The 26,197-nt window shown below is 43.3% G+C and overlaps 1 protein-coding gene and 1 non-coding gene across 2 annotated transcripts in view; one reads left to right on the top strand and one right to left on the bottom strand.

Annotated features, from left to right (window-relative positions):
- Window positions 1–26,197, bottom strand: part of Usp48 (ubiquitin specific peptidase 48) — a 70,348-nt gene that overhangs the window by 4,326 nt on the left and 39,825 nt on the right. Inside the window, exons 17-26 of the mRNA XM_055611007.1 lie at window positions 22,583–22,707; window positions 22,371–22,493; window positions 21,907–21,968; window positions 20,673–20,783; window positions 18,234–18,364; window positions 17,856–17,962; window positions 16,705–16,809; window positions 10,090–10,245; window positions 4,022–4,147; window positions 1,322–1,370 (exon numbers count right to left, since the gene is read on the bottom strand). Coding sequence (XP_055466982.1) covers window positions 1,322–1,370; window positions 4,022–4,147; window positions 10,090–10,245; window positions 16,705–16,809; window positions 17,856–17,962; window positions 18,234–18,364; window positions 20,673–20,783; window positions 21,907–21,968; window positions 22,371–22,493; window positions 22,583–22,707 — 1,095 coding nt within the window. The remainder of the gene's footprint in view (window positions 1–1,321; window positions 1,371–4,021; window positions 4,148–10,089; window positions 10,246–16,704; window positions 16,810–17,855; window positions 17,963–18,233; window positions 18,365–20,672; window positions 20,784–21,906; window positions 21,969–22,370; window positions 22,494–22,582; window positions 22,708–26,197) is intronic.
- Window positions 8,545–8,649, top strand: LOC129680012 (U6 spliceosomal RNA). Its single transcript, XR_008720611.1, has one exon. It is a non-coding gene; the product is annotated as a U6 spliceosomal RNA (small nuclear RNA).

The following is a 26,197-nucleotide window of genomic DNA, read 5'->3' as shown; positions in this document are numbered from 1 at the left end:
AAGCCATACCCAGCCCCAAATTTGGACCAGTGTCTACACTGTCTGCCACACAATCCAGGCTCTGAAATCGACTTTCCCATCTCCTAGTACTTCCAGTCCCATGTCTGATCCTTCCGTACCATGTCATCAACCCTTTGATTAAGACTGCATCCCTACATAGCATGCGGGCAGGTAACTTTGGAGGCTTTCTGTGAGTTTAAGTCATCGGGCAAGTGAGCACAATTGGTCTGTCTAGCTGTAGATGCAAGGGCCAGAACCCTCCCAAATCTGTCCTAAGAAAGCAGCCCTGCTTCTTCACTGTGGAATACCCTGAGTCAGTTTATTCCTGTTTTTTTTTTTTCTTTCCTAGAAATGTCCCTTTTATACATAGCCTAACTACCATTTACCCATTTTTCTCTGTGGTTTTGCTTAGTTTTATAGAAAAAGGTTTGTTATATAGCCAGGACTGGCTTTGAGCTCACAATCCTCCTGTCTCTGATTTCCAAGTGCTGGGACTGTAGGACTGTATTATGCCCAGTTATATGTAGGCCATTTTTAAGTTTCCTGGTGCACTCTACAATATTTCTTTTTAGTTTGCTCAAGACACCACTGTTTTCATGTTCTCAGTTTGTTCCTCAGTTGTCATGTGACACTGGCTGTCTACTCAGCCTATAAAGTGTAAAACTACCACAAAGCTCCATCACTGGGCACAGTGGGTTCACAGCAGTCTTGGGAGATTAACTGGCTTCTTACCAGCGGTAACTTACTCTCTCATGTTGGCCTGTTTCCCTGGAAGGAATTCCCTTGGCACTGGGCTACCGGAACTGGAACACTAAGGGGGAGGGCACTCTTCCTTTAGTGCACATTTTTTCCAAGTGCCGAAGTACGAACTATAGCTAGCCTCTGAGGTACCCAGTGTACAAGGGGTGACATAGATATGAATGGAATGAGTGGGAAGGATCACAGGGTGCACAGCTGTCTAACTGTTTCTCACACGGGCTTTTGTGAAAAGGGGATAAAGTGTACCTACCCTTGGAGCTGCAGAGCCTCCTATTCCTGTGTAGGTCATACTTTCTTTTGACCTCTTACACACCCAAGGCTTACCTTTTTCAGGTTTCCTCATGTTAATAAACAATGACTGTACTCCCTGCTTTCCACTTCCCAAACCTTTACCCCACACTATGACTAACACCGGGAAGTTCTCCCTTAAGAGCATGCAGTAGCTTTCTCCCCCCCCCCCCCCCCCCCCAAGGATAAAAGTAAAGGCCAGGACACTTCAGCTTCTATCTACTCCTCCACATCCTAGGTTCATCTCCAGCTCCTGAAAGCAAACTGGTTTTACCTTGCATGACATCATCCATTGCAGCGTAGTCTGCAATTGGTTCATCAGCCTAGAAAACAAATGGAGACAATTCAGAACCACATGGAAGAAGGGGTTGAGCAGGCTAGTCACGTGTCACCCGAAGCCTGTCCTGTGGTTCCAATACTGCTACAAAGCCTGCCCCACAGTCCTTACCCTTTTACTAAGTCCCAGCCTCAGGGTAGCAAAGTGGTACTGCCAGTCCACAAAGGGTTTTCTATTTAGAAAAGAGACCTGTTTTAATGGAACAAGCCTAGATCCCTCAGGCCAGCAGCTGGGGCTGCTCCATTAGCAGGAGTCTGCTTCACAGGCGACTGAGGAACAACGTTCCTCAACCATTCAGTGCTGCGTAGCTTTATACAAACAGCTGGTACTGGGCAGGAGGGGTCTTGTTCCGACTCTCAGATGCCCTGCCAACTCAAGGCATACTATATGTGACAGGGCACTGCTTTCTTCCTCCTAAACACATCTTTAAATGGGCAAGGTGTGAAGTAGCTCTGTTTAAGGGGAGATAACTGCAAAGACACAGAAGCTGAGGACAGTCCAGATCCTCGCTCTTGACAGGCTGCAGAAGCCTTGTATGGAGCCATTCTGGAGGCGCGAAGTTGATTTAGCAACTCAACAGGTCTCCAATATCTCACTGTAGACTACAGTTCTGGGAAGAGTAAAGAGTCGTCATGGAAGGGCTGGGCCTGCTAGAGACAAAGATGTGCCTGCTTTGTTGTGTCATCCTAGCTCACTGAATCAGAACTGGGGGATGAATTACAAACACATGCAAATCTCAGGTCAGGCATCTTTGGAATTACTCTACCACATAATGCATTGTTGTTTGGTACAGCAGGGTCCTTCTAGAAAGGGTCCTTCACAGAAACAAAAAGATGCCAAGAGATGCCACAAAATGAGCACTTGGGGAGTGGAAGACGGGGCTAATGAGGTCTCAGATGACTCTTCCTAAAACACACTGGACACCCGCTAAATCCAAAGCCAAGTTCCATCCTGGACCAGAGTCTCCATTAGTCCATTGGAGTTTTGCCTGTATCTGAACAATATGCCTTAAGCCTACTCCCTTCCTTAACAGCAGATACAGGGTATCACTAATTTCAAAATCCAAAATGCTTAGTTTTCTTTCTGAGCTTGTGATAGGATATCTGAAGTACAAAATTTCCATACCCAAACTCCTTTGATGGGCCACAGTTCCAACACTAAAAATACTGTATGAAATCACATCCAGGTTGTTTATATGGAGTATACGAGAAATATCTCATTACATATATGCAAATATTTCAAGATGCAAGATCTCTGGCCCTAAGTATTTTGGAAAAGGGAGTCTCATCCCATGCCCCTGAAGCAATACAGAAGTGGAGGCCAAGCCACTGTGCTGTGCCCAAGCTGAAGTGAGTAAAGGGCCAAGCCTAGAGCTATCTAATGAGATCACAGGAGGCTCCGCTCGCCTCTATGAGATTTGTGTGTCCTGGCCAGTTTTTGTCAGTTTGATACAAGCTAGAGTTATTTGAGAAGTTATTTGAGGAAATGCCTCTGAGAGATACTTTCTTGATTAACGACAGAATGACCCTGAGGAGGTGGTCCCTGGTGGTATAAGAAATCAGGTGTACTTAGGCATGGCACATGCCTTTCATCCCAGCTGTGAGACCCTGTTTCAAAAAAGACATGAGGTTCAAGCCAGTAAGCAGCGCTCCTCCACAGCTCCTGCCCTCCTGTGTGACAGACTACAACTGTAAGCCTAAATGACCTTTCTTCCCAAGTTGCCTTTGGTCGTGTGTTCATCACAGCAACAAAAACCTAACTAGGACATTTTGTTAAAATGACAGATGTAGATTTTCAGTAGCCACAGAGTCAGCAATCCTTTTGCAGGGCACACACATATCCTCTGCGCTTTCTTGAAGGGAGGAGCATTGCAAAGAACTCATACACCCATACCCGGGTTGGTTTTGTTTTAAAGGGCAGACTCTTTAGCTAGTCAAAAACAAAACAATCCAGGCACAGTGGTGCAAGTCTGTAATTCTAGTACCCAGGAGGCCACCCTTGGCAATACAGACCCTGACTCAAAACAACACCTAAGGAATGTGCGTATACACAGCAACCAAAAGAGAAGAATGAGAGAAGAAGATGAGGAGAGGCTCACATAGACATTAAAACCAGAGACCAGGTCACTAAGGTGAGCTCAGAATGGTTCCTGGGCTGACTGTCAATCTTGGGTGCTGACCCAGGCGCCTGGCCTCTCTGAGTGGAATGAAAAATAGATCTATGGTCTGGAGCAGCTGGCCCCTTGTCAGAGAAAAATCAACGAGGAGAAATCAGGGAGATGGGGATTTTCTTGGTGGTGTTGTTTATCCTGACTCTTCACAGCACAGACACCAAACTACATAAAAGTACCAAGGGGACCAAGAGGAGGCATCTCCTTTTGTCTCCTTAGGGCACAGGCAGTGGTTGGTATTTTGTCATCACTACAGTCAGAGTGACTCAGGAGTACAAGACCCAAGTGGTATGCTGGTCCCCCCTCAGGCTCTATTAAAGAGGAACAAAAGCTCCTGCCCCCTCACCCCGAGAACTCCTCCCCAGGAAGGACCCACGCTTCTCTACCACCACTGTGCACCCATCCTCCAGCCAAGGGTGTAGCACCGACACCCAGAGGCCACAGTGGAACAACCAGCTGCTACTCACCTTTAGTAAAATGACAGACTCAGGAATGACGCCGAGGGTACCAAGAGTGGCACAGTCATCATTTAAAATCTTTCCATCAATTGACAAATTCTGGTCAAAGGGAGCGACTGAAAATGCATGCATGATCTGTGGCAATGTAAAAGAAACAAAGTCTATACAAAGGAAAACAATGAAACCCATGTCCCCTTTGAAAACATAAAACACACATTCTAAAAATCACAGAAATAAAAAATAAAAATAAAAACAAAAGGCTCCAGAGTACAAAAGCAGCCAGCCCACTGCCATGTTGTCAGAGAGTGTCCGAGGGAACCCTCCCAACCCTGTCTCAGAACAACAAAACACGCATACACACAGACAGATACCAAACCAACAAAAACAACTATGTTTAAATTAACAAGCCACTTGGACATTTTAAACATTTTTCCTCTTTAGCGAACAGCCTGGACTGTGTTGTTCAGACCTCAGAATTTTCATATATTCTTAGACTCAGTGTTGCGTCTCTGGGAACTTAAAATATGACTTTAGGAAGAGGGCCGCACGCCCAACCCCAACGCTGGCATACCCAAACACTGCGATGAGTAATTCCTTCAAAGTCTTTCCATATTCATAAAGTTAAAAAAAAAAAAAATTAAGCCAGGCTTGGTAGAGCAGGCTTGTATTTGCAACCACCTGTGAGGCTGAGGCAGGAGAATCAAGATGAAGGCCAGCCAGTGTCATTTAGTGAGGTTCTGTCTAAGTGGTAGCACACTCATCTAACTAACATGCACAAGGCCCTGGGTTCAATCCCTGATATCACAAAAAAGTAGTAACAGCAGTAACAGTTTCAATCATTTCTGGGTAGTGACTATATCCAGAGGGTGATCTTGAAAAGGCACCAAGAATGACACTTTTCTATTCTTAACAGAAAAGATAATTTTAATGAATCACTTCAAATTTTTTATTTAATCAAATCATTTGCTTTGACTTTATGTAGCACTGGGGGCCCCAGAACTCACTACTTAAGATATGCTGGCCTCCAGTTGTCAGAGATCTACCCAACCTCTGCTGGGATTAAAGGCATGCATTTATAACACTCAGTCAACACATACTCTTCAAATATATTTTGTAACACCCATTCTTATTTTATTATGCCATTATCCCTAATGCTAAAGGAGTCATCCAGATTTCATGGGGCAGAAAGAAAGGCTGTGTAGGAAATCAGTCCTAAACTACCTATGTAAGTAAGGGCTACAGAGCTGCTTAGCACAGCAGTGACTTTAATATGACCTACAGATAAGAACCTTGGCCAGGCAAAAATGCTACCCAGTCTTCTCAAAAAAGATATGAACTCCCAGAGATTGAGCAGGGACTGACTAGACAGAGGCCTGATCAGTCATGACTCCACCAGTGACCTTCTTGAAGCAGCAAACCTCTCTTCTCTACACTTCTTATTGTGCAGGAAGAACTGGCTGGCTGGCTCTGGCAACCCACACCATCACACCACCATGGAGCAGGCACACCAGCACATGCAGCCGAGCTTTGAGACAGATAATGCTGACTTCACATAGGGAAGGTCATAATCATTCCACTTGGGATGGTACCACTTCTTCACACTTGAAATGCTTACACCATGCCATGGGACAAGCACCAAACGAGACAGTAGTACCAGTTCTGAGGGGCTGACACACTGCGCTCATAGTACAGACAAGACACATAAGTGTGTTCGAAGCGGCATTCATTAAGTCAGCACCTGCCGAGTCCTGAACTAGATGTTGGGAATACACACCAGAACACCCCCAGCAAGGTCTGCAGGACAGGTGTGAGGACAGCAGGGGCTGAGATGAGGAAGACAGACAAATATGGCCGGGGTGTATGGGCAGTAACTCCCCAGCTGTGTGGCCAGCACAGGCACCGAATGTCAGCACACCATGACGGAGGCAAGGAAACGCAGGCGCTTCAGCCACTTTACCCTGTGCCCAAACACTGCCCTTTCTGAAGAGCTAGCAACACTTGGGACCAGAGATAGGAAGTGGAAGAGTGAAACCAAACCAACAAACCTATTACAGAATTCCCAGATGAACTAGCAACTATGCAAAACAACTTTATTTTATACTTAGCTAGCTCTCCAGCCCCAGAGCAGCTGTAAGGTTCTATACAATAGTACATGGTAAAGCATCTACAACCATGTGCTTACATTGAGGCACGGGGTGTCATCCTATTCACCCATCAGAGCAGCGTGCCCAAAGAAAAGGCTCTATCCTACATTAGAAAGCACCCACAGCACCACCAGGAACCGCAGGTATGCCCACACTGCTACAGTGGAAAAAGGGTCATGGCCAGCTGATGCTTTTAAAGCCACCACTGAGCAGCAAGGGGAAATTCCACCCTACCACCCTTTTCTTTCAGTCCTGTTTGATTCACAGTGCTCTTTGAAGCTAAAGTGGGAGATAAGAGGAAACACGCAGTAAGGGAAAAAAAAAAAAAATCACCCAAGAAAAGCGCGTGTGGGGTTTCATTTGAACAGCTGCTGCCATGAAGCAGCTCATCCGTGCAGGTAACACGCTCCCAGGTGGAGAGGTTATTTCTGCTGCCTTCTGATTTATTCTTCAAAAACAGTGATCCACAATAAGAGCAGAACAGGCTTTTAGAAACGTCCTTATCCACAGGGGCTCTTTTGTAATTTAAAGGTTTTGAATGCTCGAGGTTTACCACTGACAGGCAGAAAGCCGGTGATGGAAACAAGCTTCTCAGATGTAAAGGGCACAACAACAGAGGGAAGATATTATGCCAATACGTTTATTTTCAGAGCCGTGGGTTCAACCAAGGGAAATGCTGTTCTCAGGACAATCTGGAACACATAACACCCTCAAAGGAAGCCTGTACTTTTGCCTCAATTACAATGATAAATATCAGCAACAAGAAAAATGCATCGCCAGTGAGCGCTGCCACATAAAGGCAGCAGACAGGGAAGCGTGGTCAGCTTTTGGAGATCCAACAGTGACTCAAACCCCAGGGGCCAGATTGCTTTTCACAGACATCTTGAATTTATCAGCTCTTTCTGCCAAGGTTTAGAGACACACCATTGGAAGTCACACTTATAGAACTTTTACTGGTACCATAACAAAGCATTTAGGTAATTCCCTGTGTGACTTGTGAGTTAAGTGGTTTTTTTTTTTTTTGGGGGGGGGGGCATTAATCAACAATTTAAAAGACCACTGTATATGAGTTAAATATGACTTAAAAACCTAGCAAATGAGGGCCAGTGAGATGGCTCACTGGGTGAAGGCAATTTCTGCCAAGCCTAATGAGCCAAGTTTGATCCCTGGGTACCCACAGGAGGAGAGAACCAAATCTCATAGGTTGTCCTTTGACTGCCACAAGTACAGCACAGCATATATGCTCCATACATATATCCACATCCAAAATAAGCACAAAATAAGTAAGTATGTAAATAATAAATGTAAAACTAGCAAATGGATGTCTCCAAAAGTACTAGGAAATGAGAGGCAGAAACATTGTTCTAAGTGGATTTCAGTCATATTTCCAAGATGACCATGAACACATAGCAAGGTCGCTTCAAAAAAACAAAACAAAGAGCAGGGGCTGGAAAGAACGTCTCCGTGGTTAAGAGTGCATTGTTCTTGCAGTCTCACAATGCCTTTCAACCAGCTCCAAAGAACCCTCCACTATGTCTAACCCTCTTAGGCATAGTAGACATACATGCAAATAAGAGAAAATTTTAATTGGAGCTTGTGGGCTGGCTAATTCTACGTCAACTTGACAGAAGCTAGAATCATCTAAAAAGGAGGGAACCTCAATTGAGAAAATGTCTCCATACGACTCAGTAATAAGGCATTTTCTTAGTGGGTTATGGGGGAGGGCCCAGCCTAATGTTAGTGGGGCCACTGTTGGGCTGGTGGTTCTGGGTTCTATTAGAAGGCTGAGGAAGGCCCAGAGACCACACCAATAAGTAGCACCCCTTCATGGCCACTGCATGAGCTCCTGCTGCCAGGCCCAAGCCCTAGAGTTCCTGTCCTGACTTCCTCAAGTGACGTATTACAATGTGTAAGCCAAACTGTTTTTGGTCATTACATTTCATCACAGCAATAGTGACTCACACTAGGACACTGTGAGAAGACTCAAGCATGTAAACAAACTTTCACCATGCCCGATGACCTATCTGCCTTATATTCCTAATATTTGCCTGACTGAAGAACAGAACAAATTTCCCCAGATATCTAGTGTCCTCTGACCTCTATTGCACAGAACTACACGCACACAAAATTAACAAGCAAATGTTAACAAAAATGGAAAAGCACTTTTGTACAAGCTTGAGGGTGTGTGGGGCAGTCAGTTAAGAGCACTTGTTGTTCTTGTAGAGGATAAGGTCAATTCCCAGTACCCACAGTGGCTCATATCTGCCTAAAACTCTAGCTCCAGAGAATCCAATATCCTCTAAATTCAGAGGATTCCTGCATGTACTCGATGTACACACACATATATTCAGAACTTTATATATATATAATAGATATAAGTAAAAAAATGTGCTCACTTCAGCAGCACATATACTAGAATTGGAACAATATGGAGATTAGCATGGCCCCTGTATAAGGATGACCCACAAATTTTGTGAAGCATCCCATAAAAAATAAACAAAAAGTTATCAATACGGAACTAGAGAAACGGCTCAGCAGTTAATATCCCAGCACACATGTTCGACAGCTCCCAACCGCATCTTCTGGACTCTACAGGCCTATGTACTCACATGTAATGCACCCCCCAACCATAATTTAAAACTAGGTGTAGCAGTGTGTACTTGTAATCCTAGTGCTGAGGAAACAGAGATGGGTGGATGCTGATCCGCTGGCCACACCTTACTGGCAGGCTCCCAGACAATTAGAGACTGTCTCAAACACCAAGGTAGGCTAGTGAGATGGCTCAGTAGGCAGACAATTATTCATTCAGTCCCAGCTTTCAGGAGGCAGAGGCAGACAACTTGGAGAGCTGGTCTGCACTGTAAGCTCCAGACCAGCCAGAGCAAGGTAGTGACTAACCGAGTCAAAAACAAAACAAACATAAATCAAACCCAACCAAAACCAAGAAGCCCAACTGGAACCCATGTAAAAGTGTCTTCTAGTCTCTATGTGTGCAAAAGCGTAATCGCACGCACACACAACAATTTCAGGGTCTAAAAAGAAGGCTCAGAGATTAAGAGTTACTAATTTATTATCTGGGGTCTTGCAGAAGACGACTCAGGATCAATTCCTAGCACACACGATTATTCACTGCCATCTGTAACTTCAGTTACAGTGAGTTGTAGACATGGTTTTCTCTTCTCTGCAGGCACGAAGCACCCAAGGTTCCTGACTTCTAGTCTCCATATGCATGAGTAAACACACACGCATGGTGACATGCATGTATACAAACCAAATAGAAAATAAAACAACAAAACCAAAGTGGGTGGGAGCTTCTGACTCATCCTAAGTGAGTTCCCCCAATACTGTTTCTCCCCAGGTTTCACAGCAGATCCTGGCAACAGACTCACATACCTATTAAGGGGTCAAAGAATACACACCAGCCTGTAATGTGAGAGAACAATTATCCTGGAACAACCTTGATTGCTCCGAGAGATTAACCAGATCTCCTGATGCTGTACATATGCACACAGCTCAAGTATTTTTGCCCTTAGATGCCCTTCTTAAACAATTCACATGAATAGCCTGGTATGGTGGCACACACCTTTAATCTCAGCATTTGGAAGGCAGAAGCAGGCGGCTCTCTGTGATTTTGAGGACAGCCTGGTCTACAGAGGAAGTTCCTAGACAACTAGGGCCACACAGAAAAACCCTATAATAAAAAATAAATAAAACCACATAAACAAAAACATTAATGGGAGCATGTTAACCGACGGCATTAACCTCAAAAAACAAAAACCAAAAAAAAAGCCGCCCCTACTGGCTTATAATGCCATGAGCAGGCAGACTAGTAAAAGCTCAGACCCAGGAAATAGCTATATGCAATAGACGAGAGAGGAATCCACAGAGGCCTTGAGAGTATAGCAGACATGAACAGACACTTATCTCCCTCACCTGAATCTTCAGTTCTTTTAGTGTCTGGTTAGCAGACACCAGCAGAGCCTTCTCTCCTCGCACCTTCCTGTGCCGCGTGCTCCGCCGGATGACCTGCTTCTGGTAGGCCACATACCCCTGTTGGGATGTCTTTTGCCGCTTGGTACCTCCATTGCTCTGCAATGAGATACCAAAGAGAAAGCTCTGAAATTACCCTGTTCAAGGGTTCTTCAGGCAGATAGAAGCTGCATACAACTGCTCTTGAAACCGTCTGAATCCACAATGAGCCCAAGATTCTAGAGATTAGCAGGCTCACACATAATGGGGGAGGAAAGGAGAGTAAAAATGAACTTATAACTGCATGTAAGTAACCTAAATGTTTGGTAGAAGAAACATACAGAAGAAAAGCAAGTTTCACCTTCAACTGGTAACAACGAATTATCAGTTGTAGTGGCTTTCTAATCCTAGCACTTGAGAGGTGAGGCAGGGATTCTGATTTCAAGGCCAGTCCTAGTGCTATACAAGACCCAGGGCTGGTGAAATAGCTCTTGCTGCCGGGCATGACAAACTTATTTTGTTCCCCAGAACCCACACAGTGCAAGGTGAGAACCAACTCCTGTGAACTGTCTTCTGACCTTCTTGTATACACACACAGAACACACACACAATACAACAAATACATTAAACAGTTAATTTTAAAAAAGCCAATGAATTTAAGGTTACAGCACTTCATAAATAAAATTTTTAAAAGATAATTATTTATTATACAATTTATTATCTATTAATTATATAGAGTATTCTGTCTACATGCTAAGATGGTTATGAGCCACCATGTGGTTGCTGGGAATTGAACTCAGGACCTCTGGAAGAGCAGCCAGCAGACACACTCTTAACCTCTGAGCCATCTCTCCAGCCTCATAAATAAATTAAAATTTGCTTGTATTACACATTTCTTCTTGGAGGTAGGGAGAGTTCATGTATCATAGGATGGTCTCCAACTCCCTATGTCTCATTGGATGACCTTGACTTTGGGCTTCTAATCCTTCATCTCCACCTCCACAGTGCTAAAACAAAAGCAGTGTGCAATACTGTTAGGTTTATAATGCTGGGGATGGAAACCAGGGCTTCTGCATGCAAGGCAAGCACTCTAGCACTGACTGAGCCCCACCTCTGGACCTTCTCCTTTTGAGAACGATATGGAAGCTAAATGACAACCGTAAAATGAAAGGTTAGACTTGACTTAAGAAATCAAACACAGGCTGGGCAGTGGTGATGTATGTCTTCTATCCCAGCACTCAGGAAGGAGAGGTAGGCGGATCTCTGTGAGTTTGAGGCCAGCCTGGTCTACAGAGCATGTTCTAAGGACAGGCAGGGCTATACAGAGAAACCCTTCTCAAAAAACAAACAAAACAACAACAACAAAAAAGAAAGAAAAGAAAAGAAATCAAACACTGTGCTTCTTGTCTTATGATAGTGGTTAGGAGGTAAACATTTTCAACTATAAAATATTCTTGTAAAAACTGTTAAAAAATAATCATAAATGAGTGCTCAGGCCCAACTTGCAACTTCTAGAAACGTTAATACACAGTATAGGCAACAAAGAAAAGAAACAATGAGGAGGTGGTCTCCAAGCACCTGGTCTAGATGGAAACCACCCAGAATTATGCAGACCATAGCATTTTTATCAGTTTGGGTTTGAGAGGGAGTTTGTGGACACAATCATGCCTGCCAGCAGCTTCTCTCAGGCACACTGTAAGCATTGCCTGGGCTGTGTTAGCCTCCAGGATACACAGGATCAAATATTTAGAACATAATGATCACTGAACTAACTTAAGCATTCAACAAAGACAAAGCAGGAACTATATATGGGTATATGAGACAGGCTGTACTAGTCTTTAGAAAGAGAAAAAAGGGGCCAAGTGTTCCAAAACATCTTCTGGTCTCAAAAGTGTCTTATTACGTAGGTCTGCCTTGAACTCTCTATGTACTGCAGGCAGTGGGTGATCCTGCCTTCCCAGTGCTGAGATTACCGTGTGCGTGCCTCTCTACTTACAAATCCCTCGCCGAGAGGCTAACAAGTCAAGACTCCAGTGAACCAGACTGGGGAATCAAAGTGGGATATTCCCTCTAGATTAATTATATATAGATAAAATAACTGCAGCTCTCCTCCAGTTTCCAAGATGTCAGAGTGTACAAGGAGTACGGATCCACTGTGGACACCTGGATCCCATTCACATTATTAATGTGTTCTGCAATTCATAAAGCCTGGCAGGGCACAGACTCAGGAACAGCCTTGTCTCAGGGCTCTGGCCACTAGCAAGGATCTACCCAATCTAGCCACAGCTTCCATGCTCACACACTTGAGTGTAAGATTCTTGAGAAAAAGTCAGCTAACAATACACAAGTTGAGTGTCTTATTCAACTGTAAAGGAGGAAGTTAACTATAGAGAGAAGGCAGGCTCATGGCCCACCCAGGCATCTACGATTCAAACTGATTTTAAAAGATCTAAAAGCATTAAAAAAAAAAAAAAAAAAAAAAAAAAAAAATTCTAAAAGCTGGGCTGGAAAGATGGCTCAGAGCTTAACAACACTGGCTGTTCTTTAAAAGGTCCTGAGTTCAATTCCTAGCAACCACATGGTGGCTCATAGTCACCTATTTGTGAGATCTGGTACCTTTTTCCAGTGCACAGTCATATGAATGCAGGCAGAATGCTGTATAAATAATAAATAAATAAATCTTAAAAGAAAAAAATCTAAAAGCCTTTTCTGGAATTATTTTTCTTTAACCCATCTCAACCCACTAAAACCAGTACATTGGCTTTTGTTTGTTTGTTTGTTTTCCTAGCTGCTGGTTTTTAAAGGCTTTCAATTACCTAAGAGATAGCCACCGAGTAAATCATTAACCTGAATTTTAGATAACATGGGAGGAACTGGGTTGATCTGGCTTAGAGAGAAGGGAAGAGGATTTGCTCAACTCCATTAAGGAGCACTAATGCCTCGCTTTATGGCATGCATTTACCAAAGTGCATCAAGCTACCCATATTCTGAGACAAAAAAAGGGGGGAGAGGAGGACACTAGGTATCTCTGGGGACTAACTAGTTACTATACTCTAAACGGAGGGTTAGAATTAAGAGCCCCGCCCTGCCCTTAACCAAAAGTATTTAAAACATCCTAGAATATTACAATATCCAAACATGGACAAGGGAGACAGAGGAAAATTATAACATGTACAAAATAATTATGGCGTAAAAAGCAATGTTCTCCAACATTCTGCATCGTATTTGTATACGTGAAATCTGTTGTCATCCACAACTGAGGACAGGAATCCCACACCCACCTGAAAACACTGCTGTGGTCATGACCACAGTGAATAAAACTGGATATTTAGAGAAAGAGTCAGCCTTTCAAAGTTTGAATCACATCAAAATGTAGAATTTGCTAAACAACTCTTGGGCAGAAAAGCAGTGCTGGAAAGAGGCTGATGACAAACATATCTGCAGACTCCTAGAGAGGCCACACTATAGGCAGGCAGAGTCAACACCAGCAAGCCCAGCACTCTGGAAGTCAAACAAGATTATGGGATCAAGGCTAACCTGGGTTATAAGGCACATGCAGGGCTAGCATGCCTGTGTCTCAAAAAGGAAAAAGGAAGACAACAGGGAAAACTTGACTCCATGATGTCAAGCGACAGACAGCAGGGCCAAACAGATCTGAACAGGCCAACAACAGGGCGCCTTGGTTAGAAAGCCCTGCATCACCACAGAACACTGAATCTGCCCGCCCACTGTCAAGGGACAGGGCATAAAACCAGTTTTGTTCCTTCATGGGTTTTGTTGTTATTTAAAAAAAAAAAAAAAAAAAATTTTTTTTGGGGGTGGGGGTAGGATTTCAACAAGTCATGGATAACAAACACCGATATATCTTTCCATACTAGCTGGGCAACTACAACCAACATATACCTTGAGGAAATTAAGGCTTAGGACTTGTTTTTTTTTTTCCCCCCCCGTTTTTTTCCCAAGACGGCCTCGTGTAACAATGCTGTCTTCAAACTCACTTTGTAGACCAGGCTGACCTCGAACTCAGAGATCCACTTGCCTCTGCTTCTTGAATGCTCAGATTAAAGGTGCAGGCCACCACAGCTGGCTGCCAGCTACTGATACAAACACACACACACACACACACACACACACACACACCCACCAAAAAAACCCAAAACAGTAGCAATATCACTGTGTATTTACTGACAGACCAACATGTTCAGAAACTGTGCTCTGCATTGGACGAGGCAGGCGGACACTCAGGAAGAAGCTAACCATAATTTGACTACCAAATCTTGGGGTAAAGATATTCCAGCTATTAAGACACAGGAGCAGGAGGAGATGGAGGGGGCAGAGGCAGACAGAGGCATCTCAGTGAATTTGGGCCCAGTCCAGCCAGGGCTACACGGTGAAACCTGTTTCAAAAAGCGAAAAGGAAGGGTGGTGGAAGGAAAAGGGTTGGAGATGGTGTGGCAGCTGAAGAAACAACTCCAGCGCTAAGAGCACTTACTGCTCTTCCAGAGGAACCAAATCTTGTTCCCAGCATAATACCAAGAGGCTCACAACCACCCATAAATCCCAGTTCCACGGATTCAATGCTATCTTCTGGACTCTACGTGCATGCACACACATGCAATCAAAGACACATACATCTTTTTTTTAAGCCTTGAAATAAATGTATAAAGTGATCTATGAATATGCAGGGAACACAGTGGACTATTTGTTTTCCAAGAAGCTATAGCCATCCACATATCCATCTATTAAGTGTATTCCTATACTTCCTAGGATAAGTTTTTCTATAGAAGTAGAGGAAACAGAAACTATTCCTTAGTTTTTGTTGAGATAGTCTTGGTACTTATAGCCAGGGCTGGCCCCAAACTCATACTCAGGATCTTCTTGCCTCAGCCTCCAGAGGACTTAGATTATAGACATACACTACCATATCTTATCTTTTTGAAAGATTTTTGTGTGTGTGCGCGCGCACGCATGTCAAGTGCCCTTGGAGGTCAGAGATCAGCTGGATACACTAGGTTTCAAACTCAGACCCTCTGCAAGATGCAGTGCTCTTAACCACTGAACCATCTTCTCCAGCCCCATAAACAGTCCATCTTAGAAATTTGATTATGGTGGAGAATGAAAGACTAATAACACATCAGTTCATCTTACTCTAGTTATTACAACTTGCAATTTGCAGGCTGGGTGGTGGTATATATCATTAATCCCAGTGCTTGGGAGACTGAGGCAGATGACTCTCTAAGTTCGAGACCAGCCTGGTCTACAGAGTGAGTTACAGATCAGACAGGGCAATACAGAAAAAGTGTATTGAAAAGCCAAAAAGAAAAGACTTCTAGTTTTTTCACAATGGGGGAAATCAGGGCTAATATTTTCACAACTTAGAATACCATGATTAAGCAACATACCAAGATATGTATGTCTTGTTTTAGTACTCTTTTCTAGCTTAAAAGGATAGATCTTGCCTTCAAAAACTCTATTATTTTTATATTTAAATAGATATATTTAAATTTTATATCTGAATATTTAAAATAGCTGGTGAGCTAGATCCATGGTTAAGGATGAGTAATGCTTGCAGCGGTCCAATCTCAGTTCCCCGGGACCTGGACGGCTCCCAAAAGGGGCATCCACAGCTTCTATAGCTTCTGAGGGCCATAAACTCATGTGTACATACCCATACTCAAACATACAAGTAACTATCACAAACCATCATCTTAATCATATTTAATTTACTTTGTGCAGGCATGCATGTTTGTAGGTCAGAAGACAACTCGCAGGAGTTAGTGCTCTCCTCTACAAGGAGTCCCAGAAAATGAACTTAGGTCATCAGGTCTGGCTGGCACCTTCACCCACTGGGCTATTAGCACCTGGGCAGATCTCTGGGAGCTGGAGTTACAGGCAATTTTAAGCTGCCTGATGTGAGAGCTGGGAACCAAACCTAGGTCTTCTGTAAGAGTAGTAGCATTTTACCAAGTAGTCTAGGATGGTGTCAAACTTTTAATTCTCCTGCCTCCAGTTCGGGAGAGAAGGACTGTGTTTGTACCACCATACTTTTCATATCAGGATTCCTTTCTTTTCTTATTTTCTCTGGACAGCCCCACTCTGGCCCAAGGTTTCCCCAAACTCATGGGTAGGCAATCCTGCGTCAGCTTCCTCACTGGTCTTAGACATAAGCACTTTTCATTTGTCTGTTTGTAGTCAGGGTCTCAGTATGCAGACCAGGCCATCCTGGAGCTCTCTAAGTAGACTAGACTCGCCTCAGACTCATAGACTGACAGCCACTTGCCACTTCTCCTGAAGAGCTTTAAAGTTTGTGTTGTGCCACCAGTGCCACCACACGCAATCTTCTTTCATAGAAGAAATTAACTTTAGAGGATATGTAGTTTATTTTTATTTTTTTTAAGAGGGAGGATAAAAAGCAGCTGCAGCATGCTAAAAACCTAAAAACAAAAACAAAACAAAAAAAACCTCACAAAACAGAACAAGTAGAGATAGGACCCAGAACAATATCTCAACCAGGGATGAAAGACGCCAGGTGCCTGATGTAGAAGAAGGCATGAGAAAGGAAAGAGCTTCAATACATACTTGATTAAAGTCGGGATCTTTCTCTCCATCTGGCTTAGCTTCTTCCTTGTCCTCTTCTGTCTCAGAACTACTCACATTCAACTCTGGAGCTGAGTCTTTCATCACCTGAAAGCACAAGGAGCACGAGAAAGGTTAAGTCAGTCCCTAGGAGAGCATGCGGTAGAGGGCAAGGGGCTTGGAACCTATGAGATATGAGTGGATCAGGAATCAGGACCACTTCTTTGCAGTCTATCTAACCAAGTGGCTTATTTATTTACTTTTTTTTTTTTTTGGGAGGGAGGGGTTACAATTTGACTATTGTAGCTCTCACTGTCCTGGAACTCCATGTAGACCAAACTGTCCTTGAACTCATAGGGATTCACCTACCTCTGCTGGGATTAAAGGGATGCAACCACTACGCCCAGCTTAGTTCTATTTTATTTTTAATTCTGTATCTAAGTGTGGATATGCATGCACACATGAGCTCAGATGCCAGAAACATTAAACCCCCTGGAGCTGTAGTTACAAGTTATAACTCCTCTGATACAGAGCTGAGAAACAGACAGAGGATATGTTCTTCTGCGTAACACTGTGGAAAATGCTATTAAACTCAGAGTAATCAGCTATGGCTGCCTCTACTAGTTGAGCCAGTTAAATGTCAAAAGGGGGAAGGTCAAAAGGTCAAATACTGGGGACATGTTTATGTTCCTTTCCTTAGCAAATTTAGAAATAAAGGCCTTTATTTTAATCTACGTAGAATTCTACACCCGTAATGCATATAATTGGAAGGCAGCATTCTAAAACAATGTATTTAGTAACTAGCATCAAAAAATAAAAACTGCCTTTAATTCTCCAAACCCTGGAATCTAACCAAAAGACATTCAGAGAACAAAGTTAACTCCCAAAGCCAAATATATAACAATAGAAAGGTCACTCTGAATTCCCACCTTCTCATTTCACGCAACCTTCAGATCAATCCTGAGGTCCAGCCTGGCTTTCTCCATCCTATGTTCCCACCAAGTCTACATGCAATAGGCAGGGCAATTTTATAAACCAGAAGCCACACAACCCTAGAAATTCTCCTGTTCTTTTTCCACTGCCCAAGCTCAACTCTTATTGGTCAGATTTGATAGCCTACCTCTTCTAGCCATGGCCACAAGAAGAATTGGTACCTTTTTGTTGTCCACAACTTTGTGGACATAGATGGTGGCTTGGGTATATTCTCGTAGGTCCCTCTGCTGCTGGCACAGCAGGCCTTCTCTACAGTCTGGACAGAGATCTAGAAAACAGTAGAGCAGAAGCAACTAAAGAATCACTGCAAAGACCTGTATCACCTCCACAGTGTACTCAGTGACTGATGTGTGAGGCTGCATGCAAATGATGAGGAAATCTGTACACTATCTGTAACCAAACGTTCAGATGATGGCGGCTCACAGGCCTGCCAGAAGCATCTTTAACATTAAGCAGAAAAGCAGTACTGAAGGACTCTTTCCTTCCCCGTTATCAGTTGACTTTTAATGAAAGAAACCAAAAGCAGTATGAAAACTTACTAGGCTCAGAAATATACTGTGTTTCAGAAGGGTTTACGTCTCCCACTTCAATTCTTGTGATCTTAATTACTTTATCCACAACAAAGAGTTTTTGAATCATTTGCCATTCGCTGGGCCATATGAGAGCTATACTGTGCAAAAAAAACAAAAAACAAAAAACAACAAACAACATGCCTTAAGACACGTGGAGATCGACAGAGTAAACATCCTACAACAAAATCAACACCAACAATTTATGGGGAACGATTCATCAAATATGAAACCAGAGCAGCAGGATATACACACAATAACGTCGTTTATAGAAAACACATTAGATATACTATACAATTTAAAAGCACAATACATTCAACTGTGTGCACATTAATTCTGACTTAGGTTGTAAGCCAAGGTCTCAACATGTGGTTGAGGTTGGCCCAGACCTTGTGACTGTCCGCCTGCATTTCAGTGAGCACCTTTTAAAACGATGACTTTCTGGGACAGATGACTCAAATTCTCAAGTTGGTAGAGGGAAATGGCAATAAAAAGAAAGAAGCTAAGTATTTTGGGCCCTCCGCTGTACTTGAGTTGACTGATTGCTGGGATTGTAGCTGTGCACCACCATGACTGGAAGATGAGGCAGTGGGTACCATCTCAGATCCTGGAGTATGCTACACAAACTCTCTAGTGACTCAGCTATATCCCCAGATCTTCGACATACTGTTTCTAAATATCTAACAGTTACAATGGCAACACAGTAATGGAAGGACTGGGAAGTCTAAAAGGAAATAAATATATTTACACTGAGTTTGTTTAAATGACCTAAAAACATTAAAATATAACTACATATACTGCATCTTTATCCCAGAGGATTTTCCAATTTCTTATATCTACTTATTAAGTGCTACAGTGGCCAGCCTCCTTATCTTCTCTCTAAAGGTAGAGCGTAGCTGTAGAAAAGACAACTATTAGGTGCGTGCAAAAGCAACTGCAGTTTTGCATTGCTGAAATTGCCACGTTCTGAGAAACATTCTTAATTAATGTGGTAATGTCATACACCATTTGAATGCATGTTTCTCACTTTGTTTCTTGCTAATGACTTATTAGTTGTGATCAATTTTATACTATGGGAATGACGTCATACAAAACCCAAATTCAAGCAATTTTCTTTTTATGAAAAAAGAAAGCAGTAAAGACAACTCGCAATAAACATAGCATTTGCTCCAGAAACTGTTAAGAACGTACAGTTCAGTGGAAGTTCAAAAGGTTTTGCAAAGGAGATGAGAGCCCTGAAGATGAGAAGTATAGTAGCTGGCCATTGGAGGTTGCCAATGACTCCCTGAGAGCCACCACTGAGGCTGGCCCTCTTATGAGTAGTCAAAAGCTGCCAATGAAAACTGGCATTGTTCTGCTTGAAGCAATTTGGAAAGGTAAAAAGGCTGGGCAATTGGGTGCCTCGTAAGGTAGGTGTGTGTGTGTGTGATTTGGAACTACTGTCCTATCTTATTTTATGCAACAAAGAATCATTTCTCAATCTAACTGACGCGCAAAGAAACGTGGGCTGTACATGACAATTTGTAACAGCCAGCACAGTGGCTGGCCTGAGACACTCTAAACCCACGCCTGCACCAAAAAGTCTGGTCCATTTGGTATCTGCTGCTGGTCTGATCCACTGCAGCCTCTGAGTAGCCACAAAACCCCTTACCCCTGAGAAACACTCAGCAAATCGATGAGATGCACCAAAACCTCCAACAGCACAGCCAGGATCAGTCAAGGGCCCAGCTCTCCATGATAATGTCCAATCACGTAAGCTGAGGGACAGGGCTATGAAGCTTCACCTCATTCGACACCTTTGACTGGCTTCTTGCCAAATGACTACCACTCCTTCAAGTATCTTGACTTTTATCGCAGAGAAAACGCTTCGACTAGCAGCAGGATGCAGAAAATGCTTTCCAAGAGTCTGTTAAATCCTGAAGCACAGAGTTTTAAACTACAGGAATAAAGTTATTTCTCATTTGCAAAAGTGTTGTTTGAAATAATTCCTATTGATTAATAAAGATATTTGGGCCTACATAGGCTGAAACTGCAATTCCTTTTGCACGAACCTAATATAACCAAGACTACACTGACCAATTAACTGGTAATAAAGTTACCCTAGAGACAGCCCACTGGCCACCAGCAAAAAAAAAAAAAAAAAAAAAAAAAAAGTCCAGGCAACTGGTTGACAGTGGGAGCAGAAAGGACATGAAGGATAAATTTCCCTGGGTGGCTTATTCTATCTGAGGAAGCAGCCACCCCATCTCTTTTTAAAAACAAGTGTTCACAGTCATAAGTTGTTATCTAAAAAGACTACAGTGAGGTAGTTCAACGCATTCCTAACAGCCTTACATGCTAGACAAAAAAAATCCCCTAATCACACTTGATCGCTGGGGATAGACAACCACACGAAGAGAAGAAACTCACAGTTTTGAGTCTTCTTTGGTGAGGGAAGGAAATGTAAACATGAGTCCTCCATGTGGACACAGAAGGGCCGAGTTCCCAATTGATGACACAGGAGTAGACCTTGCAGGCTTTCTATTCAAACAAGATGGAATAAATACAACTCACTACTGCATGAAGAGATCTTCATTTCTTTCTTTCTATCTATCTATCTATCTATCTATCTATCTATCTATCTATCTATCTATCAATCTATCTATCTCCCAGCCACCTACCTATTTCATTTATTAATTTATTTTGGTGTTTGTTTTTGAGACAGGGTCTCACTGTGTAACTTTGGCTGGCCTGGAACTGTCTACGTAGACAAGATAGGCTGGCCTCAAAATCACACAGATCTGTCTGCCTGTCTCCCAAGTGCTAGGATTCATTTGCACCAAAATAGATTTTAATTTGAAAAACTGTTTACTTGTGTTTGCCTGAGTGTGAACATGTATGTATATGTTTGAGTATATTTATGCATATTCACATATGTAGGCACATGTGTGTACTGGCACACATCACATGCATGTGAGAGCTTAAGGCTGACATCAGGAGTCTTCACCATTTTCAACCCTGGCCAGGGCCCACCTATATGAACTAGTCAACTAGCAAGCTGGTTCTCTCCATTAGCATGGGTTCTGCAGATCCAGAGCCTTAGGCTACATGTGCTTCTACCCACTGAGTCATCTATCTCCACAATCCACATTTTATCTGTGTATCTGTGTTTTTCAAACAGGGTCTCTGTGTGTGTGGCTTGTTCTTGAACTCAGAGATCCACCTGCCTCTGTCTCCTGACTGCTGAGATTGAAAGCATGCACCACTACACTTGGCTTTAAAACATTTTTTAACTACAGACACACACAAATGAACATGTATATATTTTTTAATTTTATTTTATGTGCATTAGTGTGAAGGTGTCAGATCCCTTGGAATTGAGGTTACAGACAGTTGTGAGCTGCCATGTGGGTGCTGGGAATTGAATCCGGGTCCTCTGGAAGAGCAGACAGTGCTCTTAAGCACTGAGCCATCTCTCCAGCCCACAAATGGGTATTATTAATTAAATTAATGTTTTGGGTTTAGTTGTGTAACTTGGTAAAAAAGAAAAGACAGGTGTGTGTCAGGAAAAGTAACCAAGAATATACCAGTAAGAGAATCCATGAGTTGTTTTTTTTTTTTTTAATACCAGTGAGACCATAATAAAGAAATTTCTAATTCCTACCTAACAAATTTCCGCCATTCATCTAAAAAGAAGTGTGACACAATATAGAGAGCCTCTGTACCCTGGAAACAAAAGCACAAACAAAATGTGTTAGTTTCATCTCCCCGCTACCCTCTTTTTAAAATTTCAAGGTGATTTTCTCTTTCAGGTTCAAGTTGGCTTGGAACTCTATGTAGCTCAGGTTGTCCTCAAACTCACAATCACTCACAGTTCTCCTGCAGCGTCCCACAATGCCGGGGTCACAGATGTGAGCTGCCGCATACACTCTGTGAACTACACTATTTTCAACACAAACCCATTGTTAATAAATATAATGGTGGTTTCCCCCATTCAAGTTGTGCAATTAAATGGAAAGAGTGAGCTGGGTATCTCCCAATTAGGAAATGAAGTGAATGAGAATGAGAAGAGGTCTGGGCTGATCTGAAATAACCTCGGCTGAGGCCTCTCTGAGGCGATCACAATACCTCTGGCCAGTTACTGAGACATGGTCTGTTTTTGTCCTGGAACAAATTTGGAAGTGAGGTCTTCTGCTCATTTGCAATCATTTTATGCAAGGCTTCATTTTCTTCACCTTCCCGTTCCAATATCTGAAAGAGACGGAAGCAGTCAGCTATCTTGCTAACAGCACGTGTTGCCCCCAAACCCACCCCCCAGGAGGACATCAGGAGCTGTGCACCTTGCATTGTGAGCAGCCCTCTTTGTAACTTGGGAACTCAGGGGCCTTCGGGAAGTACTGCCGCAGTTTGCTCCAAGCCTCTGGAGAAACGAGCCTTCTTTCATTTTCAGATATGCTTAACCCCCCTACATTAAAAGAGAGAGAGAGGAAAAAAAAAAACTACTTAAAAACAAGGATGAAAGAAGTCAACATCTATTTCTTAAAATTTTTAATATATATTTATTCATGTGTATATGTGTGTGTGTGTATGTATGTGCCAAGGCATCTGTGTGTGTGCAGGCCAGATTACATGCAGGAGGTCAGTTCTTTCCTTCCACCAGTGTGGATCCCAGGAGGGCGGGTTCAATTAAGCACTTTTACCCAGAGCCCCATCACTGGTCCCAGTCCCTCTCCTGACAGAGAGTCTATAGGTAGTTTTCTCTTTTCCTTTTGTTCAGTAATCTCTTTGGTTCATTTGTTGGCACTGGCTCCACCTGCAGTACCAGAGTGAGCACACACAGGATGCCATACATGCTAAACAATTCATTTCATTATACTTTGAGCTTCCACCCACCCTAGGATCTGAGCCCCTGCAGGGGTTAAGAGCATTTTGACTCCAGCCCCCCCCCCCATTCCTAATTTCCCCAAAACATTTTGCTTGACTCCTAAAAGCATTTGGCAATGAAGCAATACGTTCAAGGCTGTGTGTACCTCAATAAAACAATGACCTGACTAATCTAAGCCCTCAAGCTCCGAATCTGTTCCCTTTTTGCAACTGGTTTTGGTTCTTCCTTTCTTTTTTTTTTCCTTCCTATTTTTTAAATTTTATTTTATGTGTGTAGATGCCTGTATGTCCATCTGTCTATGCAACACACAGGTGTCTGATGGTAATGGGGGTCAGAAGACACCAGGTCCTCTGGAAGAGCAACCAGTCTCTTAACCACTGAGCTACCTCTTCAGCTCATCTTGGCTTTATTGGAGCAGGTTGTATGTACAGTAAGTAACTCAGGATGGCCCTTTAACCTCCTGTGCTGGGTGGGCCAGTATGGGCCACCACACCCAGCCTGAAATAGAAAAAAATACTGGTCAAAGCACTCTACCATGTTTCCAATGCCCGGAGAGCTATGGTCAGAACCAGAGTGATCTCAGATTACTGCTAAATCACCTGAAGCCTGCTTGTCAGGGACATCCCCTGACTGGTTATTTTCTATTTTTCAGACATTCCAAGGTCAACCCTGAGTGGACCAGGCTGGCTGATTCACATCTCCCACATGTAAGTTGTTCCCATGCCAGTAGCCAGGTACCCAGAGATGTGCTAACAAGCAACAAGGCCACCTTTCACACTGTAAAAAGGGGAATATACAGGGCCAGCACAGCACTCAAGGGACAGCGATGTCTCTCTCTGCCATCCCAAATACATTCTAATAGCACAAAATGTCATCTTCTTGAGTTAATTCTACTTCCCAGCTCTTCTGCTCCTTTGAAGAACCTCAAAGAAAGATTATCTTAAGCCAGTGTGGTGGAGAGTCTGTAAGAGTATACTACGCTATGGCAGCTGGAGCCTGAGAGGGGCAAATACTCAAGGTCGGGACTGTCAGGAGCAAAGAGGCAATTGCAAACAAGCCCTCCAGTCCACCCTCCTTCGACTTAGCCTTCAACCCTGTGCCTGCCTCAGAGCCTGAAGCAGCCTCTCCTGTACCTGAAACAAGACAATGACTCTTGTTCAGAGACAGACTCAGGGACAAAGAGAAAAATGTTGCTATAAAAAGATAATTCAATGGGCTAGAGACAGATCAGTGGATAAGCACCCTGAGTGCTCTTCCAGAGGACCAAGGTCTGGCTCCTACCCACAAGGCAACTCGCAGCCACCTGTAACCAATTCAGAGGATACAGTGTCGTCTTCTAGCCTCCCAGACACTGATGCTCCCATGTAGTGAACACACAGGCAGGCAGAATACCCAGTAACACGTCAAACAGACAAAGCCGCCACTTCATAGAAACAAAAAAGGATGATTCTACCCAAGCACTTAACTTGTAATCCAGCAGAGTTAGGGTTACTGTTAGCTCAACAGCACAGACCATGGCCTTCGGGAGCCCCTCTCCTGCTGGGCTCCAGCCACCAAAATGGATACTTTACAACTATATTTATTTTCAGTAGTCAAGCAACATCATTTTTTTCTTCTTTTATTTTTTGATACAAGGTCTCATTAAGTAGCCTTGACTGACCTGAAACTCTCTGTATGAAGACTACAAGGAGGAACTGGCACCTACAAAAAATTTTAAAGCTTAAAAGGAGCTAGGAAAATAGCTCAATTGATCAAGTGTTTGCCTTATTAATCTGAGGACCAAAGCTTGATTCCCAGAGCCGATGTAAAACAAAGACTGGGTGTGATGTCACACACTTGTAATCTCAGCACAGTGGAGGCAAAGGCAGGGGCAGATAGATGTGCCTAAGCTAGCTGGCAAGACAGCCTAGCATACCAGTAGACTCTTTTTAAGGCTGACTTTTATGTGCATGGGTGCTTTGCCTGCATGTATATACATATACCACATGTGTGTTTAACGCCCTGGAAGCCAGAAGAGGCCATTGGGTCCTCTAGACTGAACTGGAATTACAGATGATCATAAGCGACCATGTTGGTGCTGGGACCAAATCTGGGTCTTTCTGCAAAAGCAAGTGCTCTTAATTGCAGAGCCATCTGTCCAGCCCCCAAGACCCTCTTAAAAAGGGGGTGGGGTGGGGTGGGGAGGTGGAAGGTGCCTGTGGTTTGTTCTCTGGTTCCCATTTCATGTGAACCCATTTACAGCCACACACACATGCGCGCATACAGGCGATTTATGGCCAAAGTCAAGAAGTAACAAGATGGCTCAGCAGAGAAGACACCTGCCATGCATGCCTGCCAACCTGACTTCCACCCTGGGAATCATGGGAGGGCTGAAGAAGGGACTCTACAAAGATGCCTTCTGATCTCATACTTGCACAGAAGCATGTCCCTGTACCAGAAGAAGTAACTGTGAACTGAAGAAATAGCTAACGAACACACCGTTCTTAGAGGACTGGAGTTTGATTCCCAGCATGCCTGTCAGCTTAACCATCTCTGACTCCAGCTCCAGGAGCTCCAATGCCTCTGGCCTCTGTAGACACCTGCACTCATACATACATACCAACACAAAGACGTGTGTTTAAAAAAAAAAAAAAAGGCAACCAACCGTATTTACTATGCTACAGAACTGCCTCCACAGACCTGGTAATGGGTATACAGAGGTTAACATGGGATTCAAAAACATCTAACCTGGTGTAGCACTCAGAATCTTAGCACTAAGAAGGTTAGGGCAGGGGGATTAATTTAAGTTTGAAACTAGCCAGAATTAATTAGTTTTCTCAAAAAAAAAAAAAAAAAAAAAAAGGAATATATAGTACTGCCTTGGCTGGCTTAGAAATTGCTATGGAAACCAGGATGGTCTGCATTTAATAAAGATCACCTGCCTCTCTGAGTGCGGTGCTGGGATTAAAGGTGTGCTCCATGACACTCAGAAAAAGAAAGACGGCATCCTCACCCCTTGCAAGCCCTTCAGAAGTGTCACACCGCTGAAATCCAGCTCTGTAAACACTGATACAGATGGTCCCCAAGTCCA

This window comes from Psammomys obesus, unplaced genomic scaffold (assembly GCF_907164565.1).
Source record: "Psammomys obesus unplaced genomic scaffold, mPsaObe1.curated_primary_1811, whole genome shotgun sequence".
Classification (NCBI taxonomy): domain Eukaryota; kingdom Metazoa; phylum Chordata; class Mammalia; order Rodentia; family Muridae; genus Psammomys; species Psammomys obesus.
This window is presented reverse-complemented; position numbering and strand designations above follow the sequence as displayed.